At 43.4% G+C, this 16,761-nt stretch overlaps 1 protein-coding gene across 1 annotated transcript in view; it reads right to left on the bottom strand.

The window, feature by feature from the left end:
- The window catches only part of begain (brain-enriched guanylate kinase-associated), a gene marked incomplete at both ends in the record, with an annotated part of 160,226 nt that extends 155,192 nt beyond the window's left edge, over nucleotides 1-5,034 (bottom strand). Inside the window, one exon of the mRNA XM_084309756.1 lies at nucleotides 4,964-5,034. Coding sequence (XP_084165882.1) covers nucleotides 4,964-5,034 — 71 coding nt within the window. The remainder of the gene's footprint in view (nucleotides 1-4,963) is intronic.
- Between the last annotated feature and the right edge of the window lie 11,727 nt (nucleotides 5,035-16,761).

Below are 16,761 nucleotides of genomic sequence, written 5' to 3'. Positions count from 1 at the left end.
CTTTGAGGCCTCAGAAGACACACACCCGGTCGCCGAAGAGGCGGGAGAAAGGGTAATGAAGGCCCGAGCAGCGCCAAGGATAAAGACCGGACCCCTGACGGAGATGGCGTGTTGGCGATGTGGAGAAAAGGGTCACCGAAAAGACAAATGCACAAAAACAGTCTAGTGCAGTTTCTGTGGAACTTCGGGACACGCGGACAAAGTGTGTAGAAAGAAGCACGAACAGAGCGCTCGGTACGGGCACGTGCAAGATGGCGGCTGTGGACAAGATGGCGGCTGTGGACAAGATGGCGGCAACGGTGGACGTGAGGCGAGTCGAGACGACGCCCGGAGAGCAGCGGGAAGAGAAGACTTCACCTTCGGGGCGCAGACAGCACCAGTCAACACAGCAGCAGCAGGTCCAAAGGAAGGGACTGATCGTGGACACAGGTGCGTCGTCCCACATCATCAACGACAGGAACCGATTCAAGAACTTTGACAGCACCTTCGAGTCGGAGAGACACAGCATGGAGCTGGCAGAAGGGAAGCGCACATTCGGGTTGGCGCAGGGGAGAGGAGACGCACAGGTATGCCTCATAGACAGTGAGGGGCGCCGGTGTACAGTGACGTTAAAGAACGCTCTCTACATACCCTCGTTCCCACAAGAACTATTCTCTGGCAAATCTGCTACTGCAAACGGTGCCAAAGTGTTCTTCAATGAAGGTAAAGATGTTCTTGTAGAGCCTGACGGTACGAGATTTAACATAGAGTTGTACAAGAGAATGTATTATCTACAAACAGAGTGTAACGAAAATGATATGTGTAATGTCAGTCATGATATTCAGACATGGCATGAGATCATGGGTCATTGTAATTACGAGGATATACTGAAGCTGCAAGCGGTGACAGTAGGCATGCACATTAACAGTGAAAAGCATAGACCTAACAAAGAATGTGATGTGTGTATAAAGGGAAAGTTCACTCAAACAAGGAACAGAGGTCCCACGGAAAAAGTAAAGATACCACTTGAGCTAGTTAACACAGATCTAGCCGGTCCAGTAAACAATGAGTCCATAAGTGGCTTTAAATATGTACAGTATTTTACAGATGTGTGTACAGGGGCAGTGTTTGTTTACTTTCTCAAAGCAAAGAGTGACACACTCCAGGCCACAGAAAAATTCCTTGCAGATGTAGCTCCTTATGGCAACATAAAATGCTTGAGGTCCGATAACGGAACCGAGTTCACAAATAGAGAGTTCCAATCACTGTTGAGAAGGAACAAGATAAGACACGAGACGTCCTGTCCTTACTCCCCGCACCAGAACGGGATAGCAGAGAGGGAAGGACGCACTCTTTTCGAAATGGCTAGGTGTAAGCTAATAGATGGTAACTTATCCAAGAGTCTATGGCATTATGCGGTACAAGAAGCCGCGTACACCAGAAATCGGTGTTTTAACAAGCACACAGGCACCACCCCGTATACAGCACTGACAGGAAAAAGGTGTGATCTAGCCAGAATGCACAAGTTTGGGTCAGTGTGTTATGCTTACCAACAGGACAGAGGAAAGCTCGAGTCCAGGTGTGAAAAAGGACTCTTTGTATGGCATGACAAGGGTAGCCCCGCTTTTCTAGTCTATATCCCGGTAAAGGGAAAGTGCAAAAACACAGGCTAGTAAGATTTGTCACAAAGACAACATGTGAGAACGAGACACAGACACAGGAGCCAGAGCTGGACTCCAGAGTAGGGTGTGAAGAAAGAGAGACACCACAGCCTAGTGTACTGAGCACAGACATGCAGACCGACAGTCAACAACCCCCAGAGGATGATGACGGGAAGCACCCTAGGGTGACGTCACGTGCCTCATGCAGTGGGAGATATCCCTCCCGGGAACATAAACCCCCAAAGTATCTGAAAAACTATGCCCAGAGAGAAAGTGACGAGGATGACAGTACACTTACCAGCATAGATTACTGCTACAGAGTAGTGAGTGGTGTACCTCAGACCTTTAAAGAGGCCATGGTGTCCCCTGAGTCAAGAAAATGGGAGAGAGCAATGGATGAGGAGATGAGGTCCCTAGAGGACAATCATACTTTTACTCTAACCAAGTTACCAGAGGGTAGACAGACAGTGGGAGGAAAATGGGTGTACTCAATCAAGGAGGGTATTGAAGGCCACGACAAGTACAAGGCCAGGTTTGTAGCTAAAGGCTACAGTCAGAGGGAAGGAATAGACTATGGTGAGACATTCTCCCTTACAGCCAATCTGACCAGTGTACGGGTAGTGATGCAGAGGGCAGCTGAGGACAGTTTGATTTTACACCAGATGGATGTGAAGACAGCCTACCTGCACGCACCCATTGATAGGGAGATATATATGGAACAACCTGAAGGCTACGAGAAGAAAGGAGAGAAGCTAGTGTGTAAGCTAGAAAAATCCATCTACGGCTTGAAACAGTCTGGGCGAAATTGGAACGAGATGCTTCATACATGTCTAATTGAAGATCACTTCATACAGAACCCAGTAGACCCCTGTGTTTACACAAAGGAGTCAAAAGAGTCAGGAAAAGTGATAATTGTGATTTGGGTGGATGATTTAATCATCGCAGCAGACAACACTAGAAACCTAGAGCAGGTGAAAAGTATCCTCTCTACCAGATTCAAAATGAAAGACCTAGGTAGGTTAAAGCCTTTTCTAGGCATGGACTTCGAACAGTCTGCCAGTTGTGTAACAATATCCCAGAAGAGGTATGTGGAAAAGATCCTGAAACGTTTTGACATGCAAGAATGTAGAACCAGGGAAACACCATGTGATCAAAAGCTAGACTACCAATAGGATGCTCAGAAATCGACAGCTGTAGGTAGCCTCATTTATTTGACAACATGTACTCGCCCTGACCTATGTTTTGTAGTGAGTAAATTATCACAGCATTTTGTTGATCCCACAGAAGAGTACTGGATTACAGCAAAACATGTTTTTCGCTATCTCAAAGGCACAGCAGATAAACAGCTTTGTTTCAGAAAGAGCAGCGAGGGCTTAGGGCTTCAAGCCTATAGTGATGCAGATTGGGCGGCAGACGCCACAGACAGAAGTACCACCGGGTATTGTGTGAGTTTGGGTACAGACAGCTCACTGGTTTCATGGAAAACAAAGAAACAGCCCACAGTGGCACTATCAACTTGTGAAGCCGAATACATGGCTCTAGCTATGACAATACAGGAATGTATTTATCTAGAACAACTGCTCGAAGGAATGGATACCTATGTATATAAGAAAACTGTTGTTTATGAAGACAACCAGGGAACCATTGCACTCGCTAGAAACCCTGTGTGCCGACAGAGGTGTAAACATGTGGATATAAAATATCACTTCATCAGATCTGTCATCAGAGAAGAAAGGATGACACTTGTTTACTGTCCTACAGACGACATGGTTGCAGACGCTATGACCAAGCCTGTCTCCAAACTGAAATTGAGAAGATTTGCAGAGGTCATGTTTGGTGTGTAAAATATTGCCTGTTATGTAATATTGACTGCCATATTCTTTTGATGTTTTGAACTGTATTTTTTCCTTGAAAAAGTTGTTTTTGGAAAAGTTGTACAGTATACACGTCATCCATAAGTGGGAGTGTTGAGTATATGTGTTAATATGATTGTATGTAACTGCTTAACTGTTCCACAAGAGGGCGCTATAGGCGTAAGGAGACGCAGCTGTTGTGGTTGACGTCAGGTAAGAGGGTATAAAAGGGATTGTTCCCTCCCCCTCTATCCCTCCCCACCAGCTCTCACAGAGAGAAGGTCTCGTGGTACTTGTGTGCAATGTAAATAAACCACGCCGGTTAAAGGCTAAAGAAGGACCTTGTCGTCATGACCATATTATTGTTGCTCCCCAGGTGACTCTGTCAACAACTCATACTGAAGATATTGTGCTGTTGACATTCTGAAGCTTGCGGGTTCACAACCCATTCTGCTGCCCTGCTTGACATTACCGCACGACGGAATCTCTACAACCTCTCCTCCGTAGAACAGCCTGATGGATGCTGTAAATTACCTGGCGCCGTGACAACTGACACGTGTGTGAAAATGGTTCCAGGCTCTTATCACTATATAACCAGTTTAAATTAAGTCTGAGCACGTATGGTTTCATAGATTTTTTTAAGGGTATTATATGTTTCATTGATACCAAGATAAATGGCAACAAGACTGATGTAGGTAAACATTTGCCATAATAAAATACAACACAATGCTATTGGACCTAGAAAATGGGAAAAAAGCCTTTTAGAGTATTATATTAGGGGGGTTGAAGATGACTGATGAATAGGAATGGACACCAAATGATTGTTTCGTGACTCATCTCAGGATCCTATCATTTCACAGAAACTGCATTTTCAATGGTGAAAATGAATGCAGTGGACTTTCCCAGGAGGGTCGGGGTGACTGGACCGATGCAAATGATCAAGGTGGCATTTAAAGAAACACAGCAACATTATGGGAAATGCACTTACTGTCTTCTCCAGAGTCAGGCATGAAGATAGGTGCTAGTTTCCTCTCTGTGCGTTCAGTAGAAAGCTATCCGGCTGCAAGCTATAGTAGCCTAGTTTAGTACAAATTAGTGGAAGCGGATACGGACCAGCTAGCCTAGCCGTTGGCCAAAACAACTCTACCAGAGTTTTAAGCTAGGCTAGTGGTCCGTATCCTCTTCCATTAATTTGTGCTAAACTAGGCTAGCTTGCAGGCGGATAGCTTTCTACTGATTCCCCCCTGATTTCCCATAATGTTAGCGTGTTCTTTTAAGAGTTAACGCCCATCCCCACCAGGGGTGCAGTCGTAATATGGGCGAAGGCCAAACGGTATCCTATTATTATGCAAAGTCTAGGCACTTATCACCTAGACTTTGCATAATAATAGGATGCGCGCACTTCGAAGCCCACACGTCGTTTGACCGCGTGTGCCCAGCACTGCACCCCTGATCCACACACTGCCTTACCTTCTCTTCTGATGTTTGCAGCCATTTCTCTGGGTTTTGAGGGCGGTTTTGCCAATATAAATCTTTTTCATATTTCTCGCCCCTGCTCTCTGTGTTGCAGCTGATGCTGTCGACTCTGCTGCTGCTGCTGCTGCTGCAGTTGTTTGCCGGTCAGGACAAGTGCCGAAGCCAAGTTTGAACTCTAACCACAAGGGACATTGAGAACTCTAAGTCTTGCATGGGGAGGCAGATAGGAGTTGGCTATCTGCAATGACCCTGGCAAGAGAAGAGAGAAAAGAACAGCTTTGAAGTCCCACTGCGTTAGCAGCACATTTAGCGCTGTGCCCTCCAGAGGAAAACAAAGATTCTCTGTATGTTTGGGAAATGAGACTTTGCTGCCATTGTGAAGAAGCAAAACTGAAAGTATTTTCTAGGAATAAATTACTTTTGAAATATTGCATTTGGGGTAGATTAAGTGACAAATGACATAGATTCAATGACAGATTAAGTGACATAGGAGAAGCTTTTAAATATACAGTATGCTTATCTTGTAATTCTTCAATATATAAAAAGAAAAAAAACACTGCTGCAGACATTCATTCTACATTAAAATAATGTAGAATTATATATATATATATATATATAAAAAAAATGATGAAAGAGGAGAATGATTAATAATTCCACTGCAGTCCCCAGTTGCTACTTGAGCTGCCTTTTCATCATCTTTTTCATCATACTTTTCATCATCCGTTGCTTTTATTGTCCATTGACCACAGCCACCAGAAACATCTGGGCTCTATGGAATTCTTTTTTTCATTTCAACCTTTATTTAAAATCGTAAGCATCTGAGGTTTCCCTCATTTACAGAAACGACGATTGTACAGTACATAATAAAAACAATATTCACAGAAATATTGAGTCATCGACCACCTGCTAGGTTTATTCCTCAATAGATCAGTGTTATGATGCAGTGTGTGTGTGTGTGTGTGTGTGTGTGTGTGTGTGTGTGTGTGTGTGTGTGTGTGTGTGTGTGTTTGTGTGTGTGTAAATGGTCATTCAAGACAGATTAGGAGTTTTATTTTTCTAATTGGAAAAATACAGTGTGATTGGTGTGTTATTTGTGTGTGCATGTGTGTGTGTCCACACCTCGCTCCACAGTGATTGCTCTTAACACTTTGAGCGCCACTCACGGCTAATCTCGGGTTTACGATTGTGACGTTGAAAGCCACGTCTCGGATTTTTTATTTTTTATTTTTTTTAGCGATCTGAAATCATATTGCATCACGCAAGCCTACCGTTGGATATCCAGGGGCCGCCGGCGATCAGATGTGAAAAAAGCGCCCCCTATCGTCTCCCAGATGGTAAATCACCCTTTTGGAATGGACTCAATGAAAATGGATGGGGGAAAAAAATATTCCAGTCCACATTTTCCAGTCCACTGATGCAGCCGGAGTTACCAGAGTTCATTCTGGAGCCTCTGAGCCGCGGCGAGCATGGGTTATACTGTACACACGTTGGATCAATATACTTATCGATTTTTTCTAATGGTGATCAGGAATTGGAATATACCATTTGGATACCATCTGATGTCAGGTAAGGAATCTATGTTATCAGTGTTAGGATAATCAGACTCGTTTTCATGTAGTTTCCACTATATGTGATATGGCTGTTTTGACTGTAAAAGCCATGAGGAAATAATAGCAGCGATTATCAGCGCACGGCACGAGCGTGCGTGCGCACACATATACTATCGACCATCTAGCGTTTATTTGAAAACGATTCATAAATAGACCGACAAATGATAACGTTCTGGAATATTCCAGTAAAAGGCGTTTATCAGGGAATGTGTTGTTTTTTCTTCGAAACCGAGTGGTTTTCAAAATGCTATAAAAAGGAAATGAAGCGATAAAAACACAATCTGCTTTGCCAATGTTGACTGGAAAATGATTATTTGATAAGCGATGGGCAGATTAGACACATATCATAATTTAAAACATAGATTAGGCGATATTAGCGTTACATGGGCCGTGGACCGTGGCATCAACGGGGTAAAAAGGAAAACACGGCCTGGCACTGAAAGTAGTGGAGCTTGAAGTCAGGTCCGTTGTGCCACAAGAGCTTAATATCTTGCTGACTTCAAGGCCAGACATCACTTCACTGAGCCTATAATGTGTGAATGTGAAGCAGGGCGTAGCTGAAAAAGAGCATCTGTGCTCAGCGAACCTACCCTGGGTAAATAATTGTTAAACAATAATGTAAATCCACACATTACTCTTCAGACAATAATGTTAGTTCAATCTTGGAAATATCTGGCTGTTTGTGATGACTATCATTTTCTTTTCTATATATTATATGAGAATACCACTCAGATTATCCATTCTAGCATGTCTCTATACCTCTGTTTCAGTCCTGTTTTGGATGGGCTGTTTTTGTGTCTGTAGCTTGAAATGCAAATGAGCCATGTTTCCCCCCCCCACTGTCGAACTAGGCGTTGCAGATCAAATATGAATAAATATTCAGCAACTACATGTCCTATTTCCTAACCGCTTAGCTGGAAAAAGAGAACATTCACGAGCAAGCCGCCATCTTGAAAAACGGAGACACACAAATCAAGGCATTGCCACGCTTGACGTGGGAGGGAGAGGCAAATCTGAACAGTTTTTGAATATGGACTGTGTGCGTTATTTCTGGGTTGTCTTATTTCACAGTTTACGCGTTAGTAGGACCACCAGAGACCCACATGTACAGTATACTGCACAAGCACTGAACAAGTGAGTTGTTCGTAATAGCGTACCTGACCTTTAAGTGTCAGGCAATTTATTCCCAACAAAACGTCAACCACGGCCCACCATTAACCCCGGCACAGCCATTTCAAAGCGTTCATACATAAGCCCTATGAAAAGCCCTATCTGCTTTCCTAAAGAGCCGAGCCAGTGCATAAACACTAACAAGGGTCTTACAAAAGCACAACTTTATCAGTCCCCGCAGAGAGGCAGAGTAGCAGTTCAACAGCCAGCTGGAATGAATGTTTTGTTGGCTGCCTCCATTTCTAAAGGCACCACTACTTATTATTTTTTAATCTGCCTTCAACACTGGCAACAGGAAACAATGGGAGTGTCTGGGAAACACTATGTGAATACGGTTTCTATGGCTGCTTTCTTATCTACAAGTCACAGAGGGAGAGGGAGAACCGAGGCAGAAAATTGTTGCTGAAGTGAGAAATTGAGGTTGTATAGTGTTCCCAATACAGCACACGCCACACTCACACTTTCACACGCACATGTGCGCATGCATGCATGCATACCCACACACACACACACACACACACACGCACACGCACACGCACACGCACACGCACACGCACACACACACACACACACACACACACACACACACACACACACACACACACACACCACCCCCTGTCGTACATACATTATTGTAGACTTCCTTCCTGTCATACCTCTCTCTGATGGGATAAAAGAACAGGGCTTTAAACGCTATTCACATGGAAAGAAGCAGTCCTCTGTCCTGAGGCAACCTAATGATATAGGCTTACTGTTGTCACTGCACTGGAAGGGAGATTTTAACTCCCACCAAAATAAATCACAGTCGAATCATTTGTAGAACAAAGACAAATGCTCCCCCTCAGCTTCTCCACATCATCGTAAAGCTCTATTGTGAACCACAGAAAATATGACTTACATGTGTTCTGTCAAGTGGACCACCTACAGTAAAGTACCTTCCACAAGCATTGTGACGTGTCATAATTATGATTGACTCATATGCCACAGATGGCACAAATAATAGATGTGACACACAGGGGTCTTTAGGCGACTTCAAGTAGACAGCTACTGTAGCACCACCCAGCCAATCTCCTCTCCCTCCTCAGAATGGGATTTGTGGCAGGTCTCTTTGGATCCATTCCTGATAAATGGCCTTTAATGTGCCAAACACATACTAAAGGTCACTGCCAAGTGGCATCCATCTTGGATCTACGACGGGAGCCGTTATGGTGTCGGCAGGTTGATTTAGTAGCACTGAGTCATGGGAGGTGAGTAGGGTGGAGCTGCTGCCTGGCAGATATATTATGCACAGTGACCAAATGAGGACATTAAGCTTCACTAATCACAATGTCATCCTTCTTGTGGCTCTGCCATACAGTGCATCTCGTCTACTGTGTGGAAAGAGAGAGAGCGAGAGAGAGAGAGAGAGAGAGAGAGAGAGAGAGAGAGAGAGAGAGAGAGAGAGAGAGAGAGAGAGAGAGGGGGGATTCAGCCTCTGTGATAATTGAAAGCAACCACATCTGAGCAGATGTAGAGGTGATTTATACCAACACCATGTGAGTTGAAGCCTCTGGCAGCCTGTGATGCTTTCATTTCTGCCTAAGACGTACTTTTAACTTTCTAACTTTTTCCCATGGCAGCTTCTGCCAGCTTGGTGAAAACAGGACAGGAGAGGCCTGTGAGCCAAACAGCCTCTGATGCAAAACTCCAGAAATATAACAGTCTCCTGTGAACAGAAAAACAGCTCAGTGGACTTTGTCACCAGAGTAATAATGACGACTAGTCGACACAATATTCTGCCCTGCAGACAAGAACTGCAATTTCAACTGAGTGGAGATCTTCACACTGTTTGTATCACAACTAACATCCTCTAAAGAGAATACATGCCAACCTCAAGTGGGAAAACACGAAAACAGTATTCTGTGTTTCTGTTGCCTTGAGACTCCATGTTGCCATGTTGTGTTCAACCCAACTCATTATAAATGGCTTAAATTAGCCATTTGAGTTACATTGCATGCAAATTAAGGGTGTCACAATTAGTTGAATAACAATATATAATAGAATAATAATATATATAAAATAATAATCGGATGAAACGATTACTTAAATAATTGTTAGCAGCTATATAATAAAGATATATTTGAGTATCATCATTATTCTGGATTAAAGTGATATTGCATTGTGATCAGGCCCAGCAATCTTTTTTATTATTATTATTATTATTATTATTATTATTATTATTATTATTATTATTATTATTATTATTATTATTATTATTATTATTATTATTATTATTATTATTATTATTATTATTATTATTATTATTATTATTATTATTATTATTATTATTATTATTATTATTATTATTATTATTATTATTTTATTTTATTTTTTTATTTTATTTTTTGCCCGCAGTCAGGCCACTGAACTTAGAAGCAGGCCAGGCCATTGTTTCTATAGCGGCGGCGCGATAGTTAGATAACCTAGGTGGGTGGGGAACAACCCCAATTTCATTGTCTGCGACAGAGTTGGAGAACTATCTCTCTGACTCTCTGACTCTCTCCCTCTCGCGGCTCACACACACACAACATTTTTAGCCGCGCTGCCGCATGTGATTGGTGGAGGCGGGACCAGGCCATACAACTGATTGCCAGCGGAGACGGCAAATGGAATGGCAGATGGCACTCTGCAGAATAACAGCCAGTGAGCCAGGTATAGTGCAGGGCTCGGGAGAGATAGAGCGAAAGTCAATTAACGTTGATGTCAAGATGGACAGTGGAAGAAAGAGAAAGGGTGGAGCAGAGAGGGAGAAAGAAAAAAAAAGAAAGGCCCTTGCCTTGCAGGATTTGATTTGAGGAGATGCTGCTAAATCCGGGAACATTTATCAAATGTTTTCTTGCACCAAGGTCAAGGGACCAGTCAGTGAGAAAAATAAACATGTGGATGTTAGCTAGCTAACGTTACCATGCAATGCATCATCATCTCCCCTGTCAAAAGCCTAATGTTAAATCTGCCAAGAAACAAATAAATAATAACCCTGGCCTTGTGTCTGAAAACTAAAGTGTTATACTCTTACCATATTAGGGGACTAAATTGAAAAACGCCATAAAAATATTATATGTTGAAATAATTTCCATAAATATTTTATTCAACTTCTGCCCTGATCATAGCCATTTTTTTTTTTTTTTGTAATGTCAGATTAAAAATGAAATACTCCCACTTTTCTGAAAAGAGTTGTTGTTAAATCTGACTTCACAAAAAACATTATGTGGTGGTTATGATCAGGGCTGAAGTTTAAAGTAAACAATTTATGAAAGAGAAAGTAAAAAATTACAAGATAATTCAAAGATTGCACACCTTTGCCACATACAGTATATTGGCTACAAACATAATAACTGCAAAGTTATCAAAAAAATAAGAATCTGATCAGACACAAGGGTTAAGTTGTTGTTCCCTATCTAATTTCCTCAAAACATCTAGTCTAGTTAATGTGATCAATATCATTTGATCATTTATGCTTTTTTTGGACATTTCAGTCAGTGAGCTCATATTTTGAGCTCATAATTTTATAGTTAAAATGATTGAGACAACGCAGTCTTCTGTCTTCATTGTGCATGCATGTGTGTGCTCACCACACGTGATACATGTGTCACACTATTCTGGCAGTGGCTACTGTTATTATAGTATTGTTAATAGGGTTGGGTACCTTTCACATTTGAACCGGTACCCAACGGTACCTTTTTTCGGTACTTTAGTCTCTAAAAATTGTATCTACCTACCTCAGTTGTGAAAAAAAATCAAATAACCACACTTTCGACCGTTTTCGGCTTGCCATTGCCCCGACTGCTTTGTTGTTGAATCAAGTCAAATCCTAGGTAAGTGTATATTGTGCGTGTGAACGTTGACGTGAAGAAAATGTTCCTGGTGGGGGACTCCCAGACCCCCCGCTTAAAAAGTGGCCTGACTGGTGCTATATTTCGCGCTATATCTCCCGGTATGAATTATTTCCCCAGTCCGGCCCTGACTGTGATATAATATGTGATATAGTTTTAAGTGCACATTTCATGTTTTGAGAGGATTTCAACTCAAAAGATGTGCACAGTTCGATGTGCGCAGTAGTAGGCAGACTTGACAAAATAAGGGTCTATTGTATACAGTAGGCTCAGACAAAACGACCCCCATAAACACAGATTGTCTGAGACAGACAAACCTAAACTAACCACAACACAGACTGTCTGAGACAGACAACCCTAAACTAACCACAACACAGACTGTTTGAGACAGACAAACCTAAACTAACCACAACACAGACTGTCTGAGACAGACAACCCTAAACTAACCACAACAGAGACTGTCTGAGACAAACACACCTAAACTAACCATAACACAGACTGTCTGAGACAGACAAACCTAAACTAACCACAACACAGACTGTCTGAGACAGACAAACCTAAACTAACCACAACACAGACTGTCTGAGACAGACAAACCTAAACTAACCACAACACAGACTGTCTGAGACAGACAAACCTAAACTAACCACAACACAGACTGTCTAAGACAGACACACCTAAACTAACCACAACACAGACTGTCTAAGACAGACAACCTTAAACTAACCGCAACACAGACTGTCTGAGACAGACGACCCTAAACTAACCACAACACAGACTGTCTGAGACACATTTTGACCGATTATCGGTGACAGTCTGGACTTTCTGTTTTCTGCTTTACAGAAGAGTTTCCTGTTTATATCTGGCAGCCTCTATATTACATTTTCAACGCATATTCAAACTCTGCTCAATGCCCTTTTCTGTCCACGGCACAGCAGATTGGGATCACTCACTCACTCACTCACTCACTCACTCACTCACAGACGATCTGGCAAGGATGTTTTGTGGGACGCAATGTAGGCTAGCGCACCTCAGCTCATCAACTCTCATTGTTTTACAAACGGGAAAACACACAAAGGTATGCATGTTAACAGGAGATACACACTCGCTCTACAGTTGATGAAACACGAGTAGATTCCCACCGTAATCACTGACGCACAGAAATAACAAAGGAAAAGTCAAAGAATGAAGCTGCCTCTGGCAATGCACGGATCCATGCACAATTCCCATGTACGCACCAGTGCTTTTTACCAGCTGGTGGGGCAGCTTTTGTGTTGTTACGCAATTGCGTTCGAGGATGATTTTTTTTGGTCCTCTGAATACCACCTGTACTAAGGGGGGGGGGGGGGGGGGGTGTCTTATAATAGTTGCACCATGGGTCTGCATGGTTTCATACTTGTTTTTGTTTTCATTCTGAAAGTACTATCCTTTTTAAATTAGCGATATAGTTGGAAAGAAAATCTTTTGTTGTGAACGCAAACATATGAAGTAACGTAGGAGGTTTAGTGAAATGTATCAATGTGTGTCAATGTAGGCCTTAAGGTGAAGGCTGTATCGTTTCATCCCGTTCCCACCTCGGCGGACTACACAATTTTCACTCTGGGTGAAAGATATATTGGTGTAGATTTAGGAACAAAAAGTTCTCCATTGACAAACTAGCCCGTGTAGTGGATTTTCCCAAGCAAAATGTATAAATGTACAGGTCTGCCGTCCGCTACAGAGTCGCTAAACATTGTAACAGTGCATCACACGCTTCTGATTCAAACTGTGTCTCTACCCCCCCTGGAGAGGAGGGGTAAAGAGAACACAGCTTGGATTAGCACAGAGTTGTAAAAGGGCGATACTCAGCCCTTTTTTCCCTGTCTCTCGGCAACGGTAAACACAGTCTAGGCCTGAGGAAAGAGTAATTTAGCATATCAAAGGTCCCCGGTTCCTGCTGGCAAGCTAAAAATAGATTCTGAATAGATATGGAACTTAGCATACAGAAGGTATGTTGATTTATAGCCGGCTATAGTGCAAACAGGAGGTAACGCCCGCCAGGCTGAGTGGAAATACCCCAAACTATGGTGGGGGAGATAAACACCTCAACAGACGGTGACCAGGTGGTTTACAACTAGTCTCACAACAACTTGGAACATAGGATATTAGTTACTCTTATGCTAGATATGTAGTTAAATTGTACATTGGATCTGGAAAACTGGACAAGAGCTAAACAGTGAAGCTTTTATATTTTACTAAGAAATATAGAAGCGTCTTTGTTCCTTTCTAAGCAAGCAAAAAGATAAATACTTAGTGATATGACTCAGAAAATGACACACATTTACCCTCAAGTATAGTCTTGTTAATCTTAAACTATCAATAAAGAAACATTTGTTACTTCCTAGCGGGCAAACTAACTTCAGAAATATGTAGTTTCAAAAACTGAAGAATCCTCTAACAACAATGCACAGTCAGGCTATTAAAAGCCAACAGATATGTCTTCCTTATAAGGACATATCCGGGTAGATGAGCTACAAACGGCTGCTACCTAGGTTCCCCCAATCAGAAGTGTAGGTGAGCTACAAACGGCCTTAGCAAATGACCTCAATACCTTCTATGCGAGGTTTGATGCTGGTAATAACAACACCAGCTCACAAGCCACGGCAATGGGGGGGGGGGGGGGGTCGGCTGCTGATGGAGGCGCAGTGTTCAGGGTAACAGAGCATGAGGTGAGGCGGACCTTTAAAAAAGTGAATATCAGGAAGGCAGCAGGTCCGGACGGCATCCCCGGCCGCGTCCTAAAAGTCTGTGCCGACCAACTGGCCCCAGTATTCACTGACATATTTAACCTGTCCTTAGAACAGGCTGTCATCCCCACCTGCCTGAAGAAGTCCACTATTATCCCTGTACCCAAAAAATCCAAGCCTGCTTGCCTCAACGACTACCGCCCTGTAGCTCTCACCTCCATAGCCATGAAGTGCTTTGAGAAGCTAGTAAAGGGCTACATCTGCTCCTCCCTCCCCATCAACATGGACCCCCTGCAATTTGCATACCGCCCCAACAGGTCCACGGAGGACGCCATAGCCCATGTGCTGCACACAGCAGCATCACACCTGGACAAGAGGCAGGGGAACTATGTGAGAATGCTATTCATCGACTACAGCTCGGCATTCAATACCATAGTCCCCTCCATACTCATAGCCAAGCTCAGGGACCTGGGCTTGAACTATGACCTCTGCCAGTGGGTCTTGGACTTCCTGACTGGCAGACCCCAGGTGGTGAGAGCAGGCAACTGCACCTCCTCATCCATCACCCTCAACATAGGGGCCCCCCAGGGCTGTGTTCTGAGTCCCCTCCTCTACTCCCTGTACACACACGACTGTGTGGCTCAGCGGAGTAGCAATACAATCATCAAATTTGCTGACGACACAGTGGTGGTGGGCCTGATCTCTGCCAACGACGAGAGGGCCTACCTGGAAGAGGTCAAGGTCCTGGCGGGATGGTGCCAGGAAAACAGCCTCTCCCTGAACGTCAGCAAAACAAAGGAGATGATTGTGGACTTCAGGAGGTCGGGGGTCAAGGACTACAGCCCCCTCAGCATCGACGGGGCACCGGTTGAGAGAGTCAACAGCTTTAAGTACCTCTGAGCCTACATATCCGAGGACTTGACATGGACCACACACATTGACAGTGTTGTGAAGAAGGCACGACAACGCCTCTACTTCCTCAGGCGCCTAAGGAAGTTCCAAGTCAGTCAGAAGATCCTTAAGAACTTCTACTCATGTACAATAGAGAGCATCTTGACCGGCAACATCACCTCCTGGTTTGGGAATAGCACTGCACAAGACCGAAGCAGACTACAAAGAGTGACACGTTCAGCCGAACGCACAATTGGAGGGGGGCTCCCCACCCTCCAGAACATTTACAACAAGCGTTGCAAGGGCAAGGCTAAGAGAATCATTAAAGACTCCAGTCACCCGAAAAACTGCCTCTTTGAACTGCTGCGGTCAGGCAAGCGATACCGGAGTCTCAAGGCAAGCACAGAAAGACTCAGAAGAAGCTTCTATCCCCAGGCCATCAGGCTGCTAAACGAACAATGAACACTACACAACAACAACCACCAAACGCACATAGCACACACATCCACACGCACACACTCACTTTAAACAAACACACTGTAGCACCCACTCCACACACTTTATAGCACACACCCACTTTAAACAAACACACTGTAGCACCCACTCCCCACACTTTATATTTATTGATGAAGGATTGCACTACAACTCGTACACCTTACTGTAAATTGTACCTAAATTGTACCTCATCCCATTTCTGCTTTGCACTATATAGTACTGTACATTAGTACACTGCATAGTATTGTATATTATATGGTAACTCAGAACATTGTACATATGTCTATACCGAACACTGTGACCTCATTTTCTTCTTCTAAATTACATGCTATACTATGTTATTTGATACTATCTTGTCTAGCACAGTCTCTGGAGCGTAACAGTAAGAAGCATTTTGTATGAAAGTATTCTGTACTTCTGTATGACAACTATTAAAGAAACTTGAAACTTGAAACTTGAAACACACTGTCCTCCAATTAGAAGCTCTCTCTCTCATAAAAAGGTCCGCCCTTCCTGACGTAATGCTGGGGGAGGAGTTAAGCTTTAAAATGAGCGGTTTAGAGACAGAGCGAGACACACAACAAGAAACAACACGACCAGACGCTTGCTTTTTCCCCCTACTGGACGTAAGGACGACGCGTTGAGACGAGCCCCATCGAACCAACGGACAACGAGGAGCCGAGAGAGATGCTTTTAATTGAAGTGAACTTAGTCTGAAACCCACGGTCGATGGCACAGTATCGTAGCATAATTGGGTTTCATTGCACCTTTTTTCATTCAAATCTTTTGTTATTAACGTTGGGATTTCATTAAAACCGGATCCTTACAATAACTTCCTCTCTGTCTCCTCTTTTCACCCGCCGTCTCTCTGTCGTCGCTTTAAACCATTTCCTGGTTTTTGAAAGTACAAAGGCTTTTAGGAGACACAATTCACAACGCAGAGTAGGATCAAGCTGGTTCTGATCCATCAGAACAGAACATAGAACCTTTGTGACTTCACCCGTTTTGCGCAATCATAATTTTAAAGT

This window comes from Notolepis coatsorum, assembly GCF_963971535.1.
Source record: "Notolepis coatsorum genome assembly, chromosome: 3".
NCBI classification, from domain to species: Eukaryota; Metazoa; Chordata; class Actinopteri; order Aulopiformes; family Paralepididae; genus Notolepis; species Notolepis coatsorum.
The sequence above is the reverse complement of the archived record's forward strand: the minus strand, read 5'-3'. Positions and strand labels throughout refer to the sequence as shown.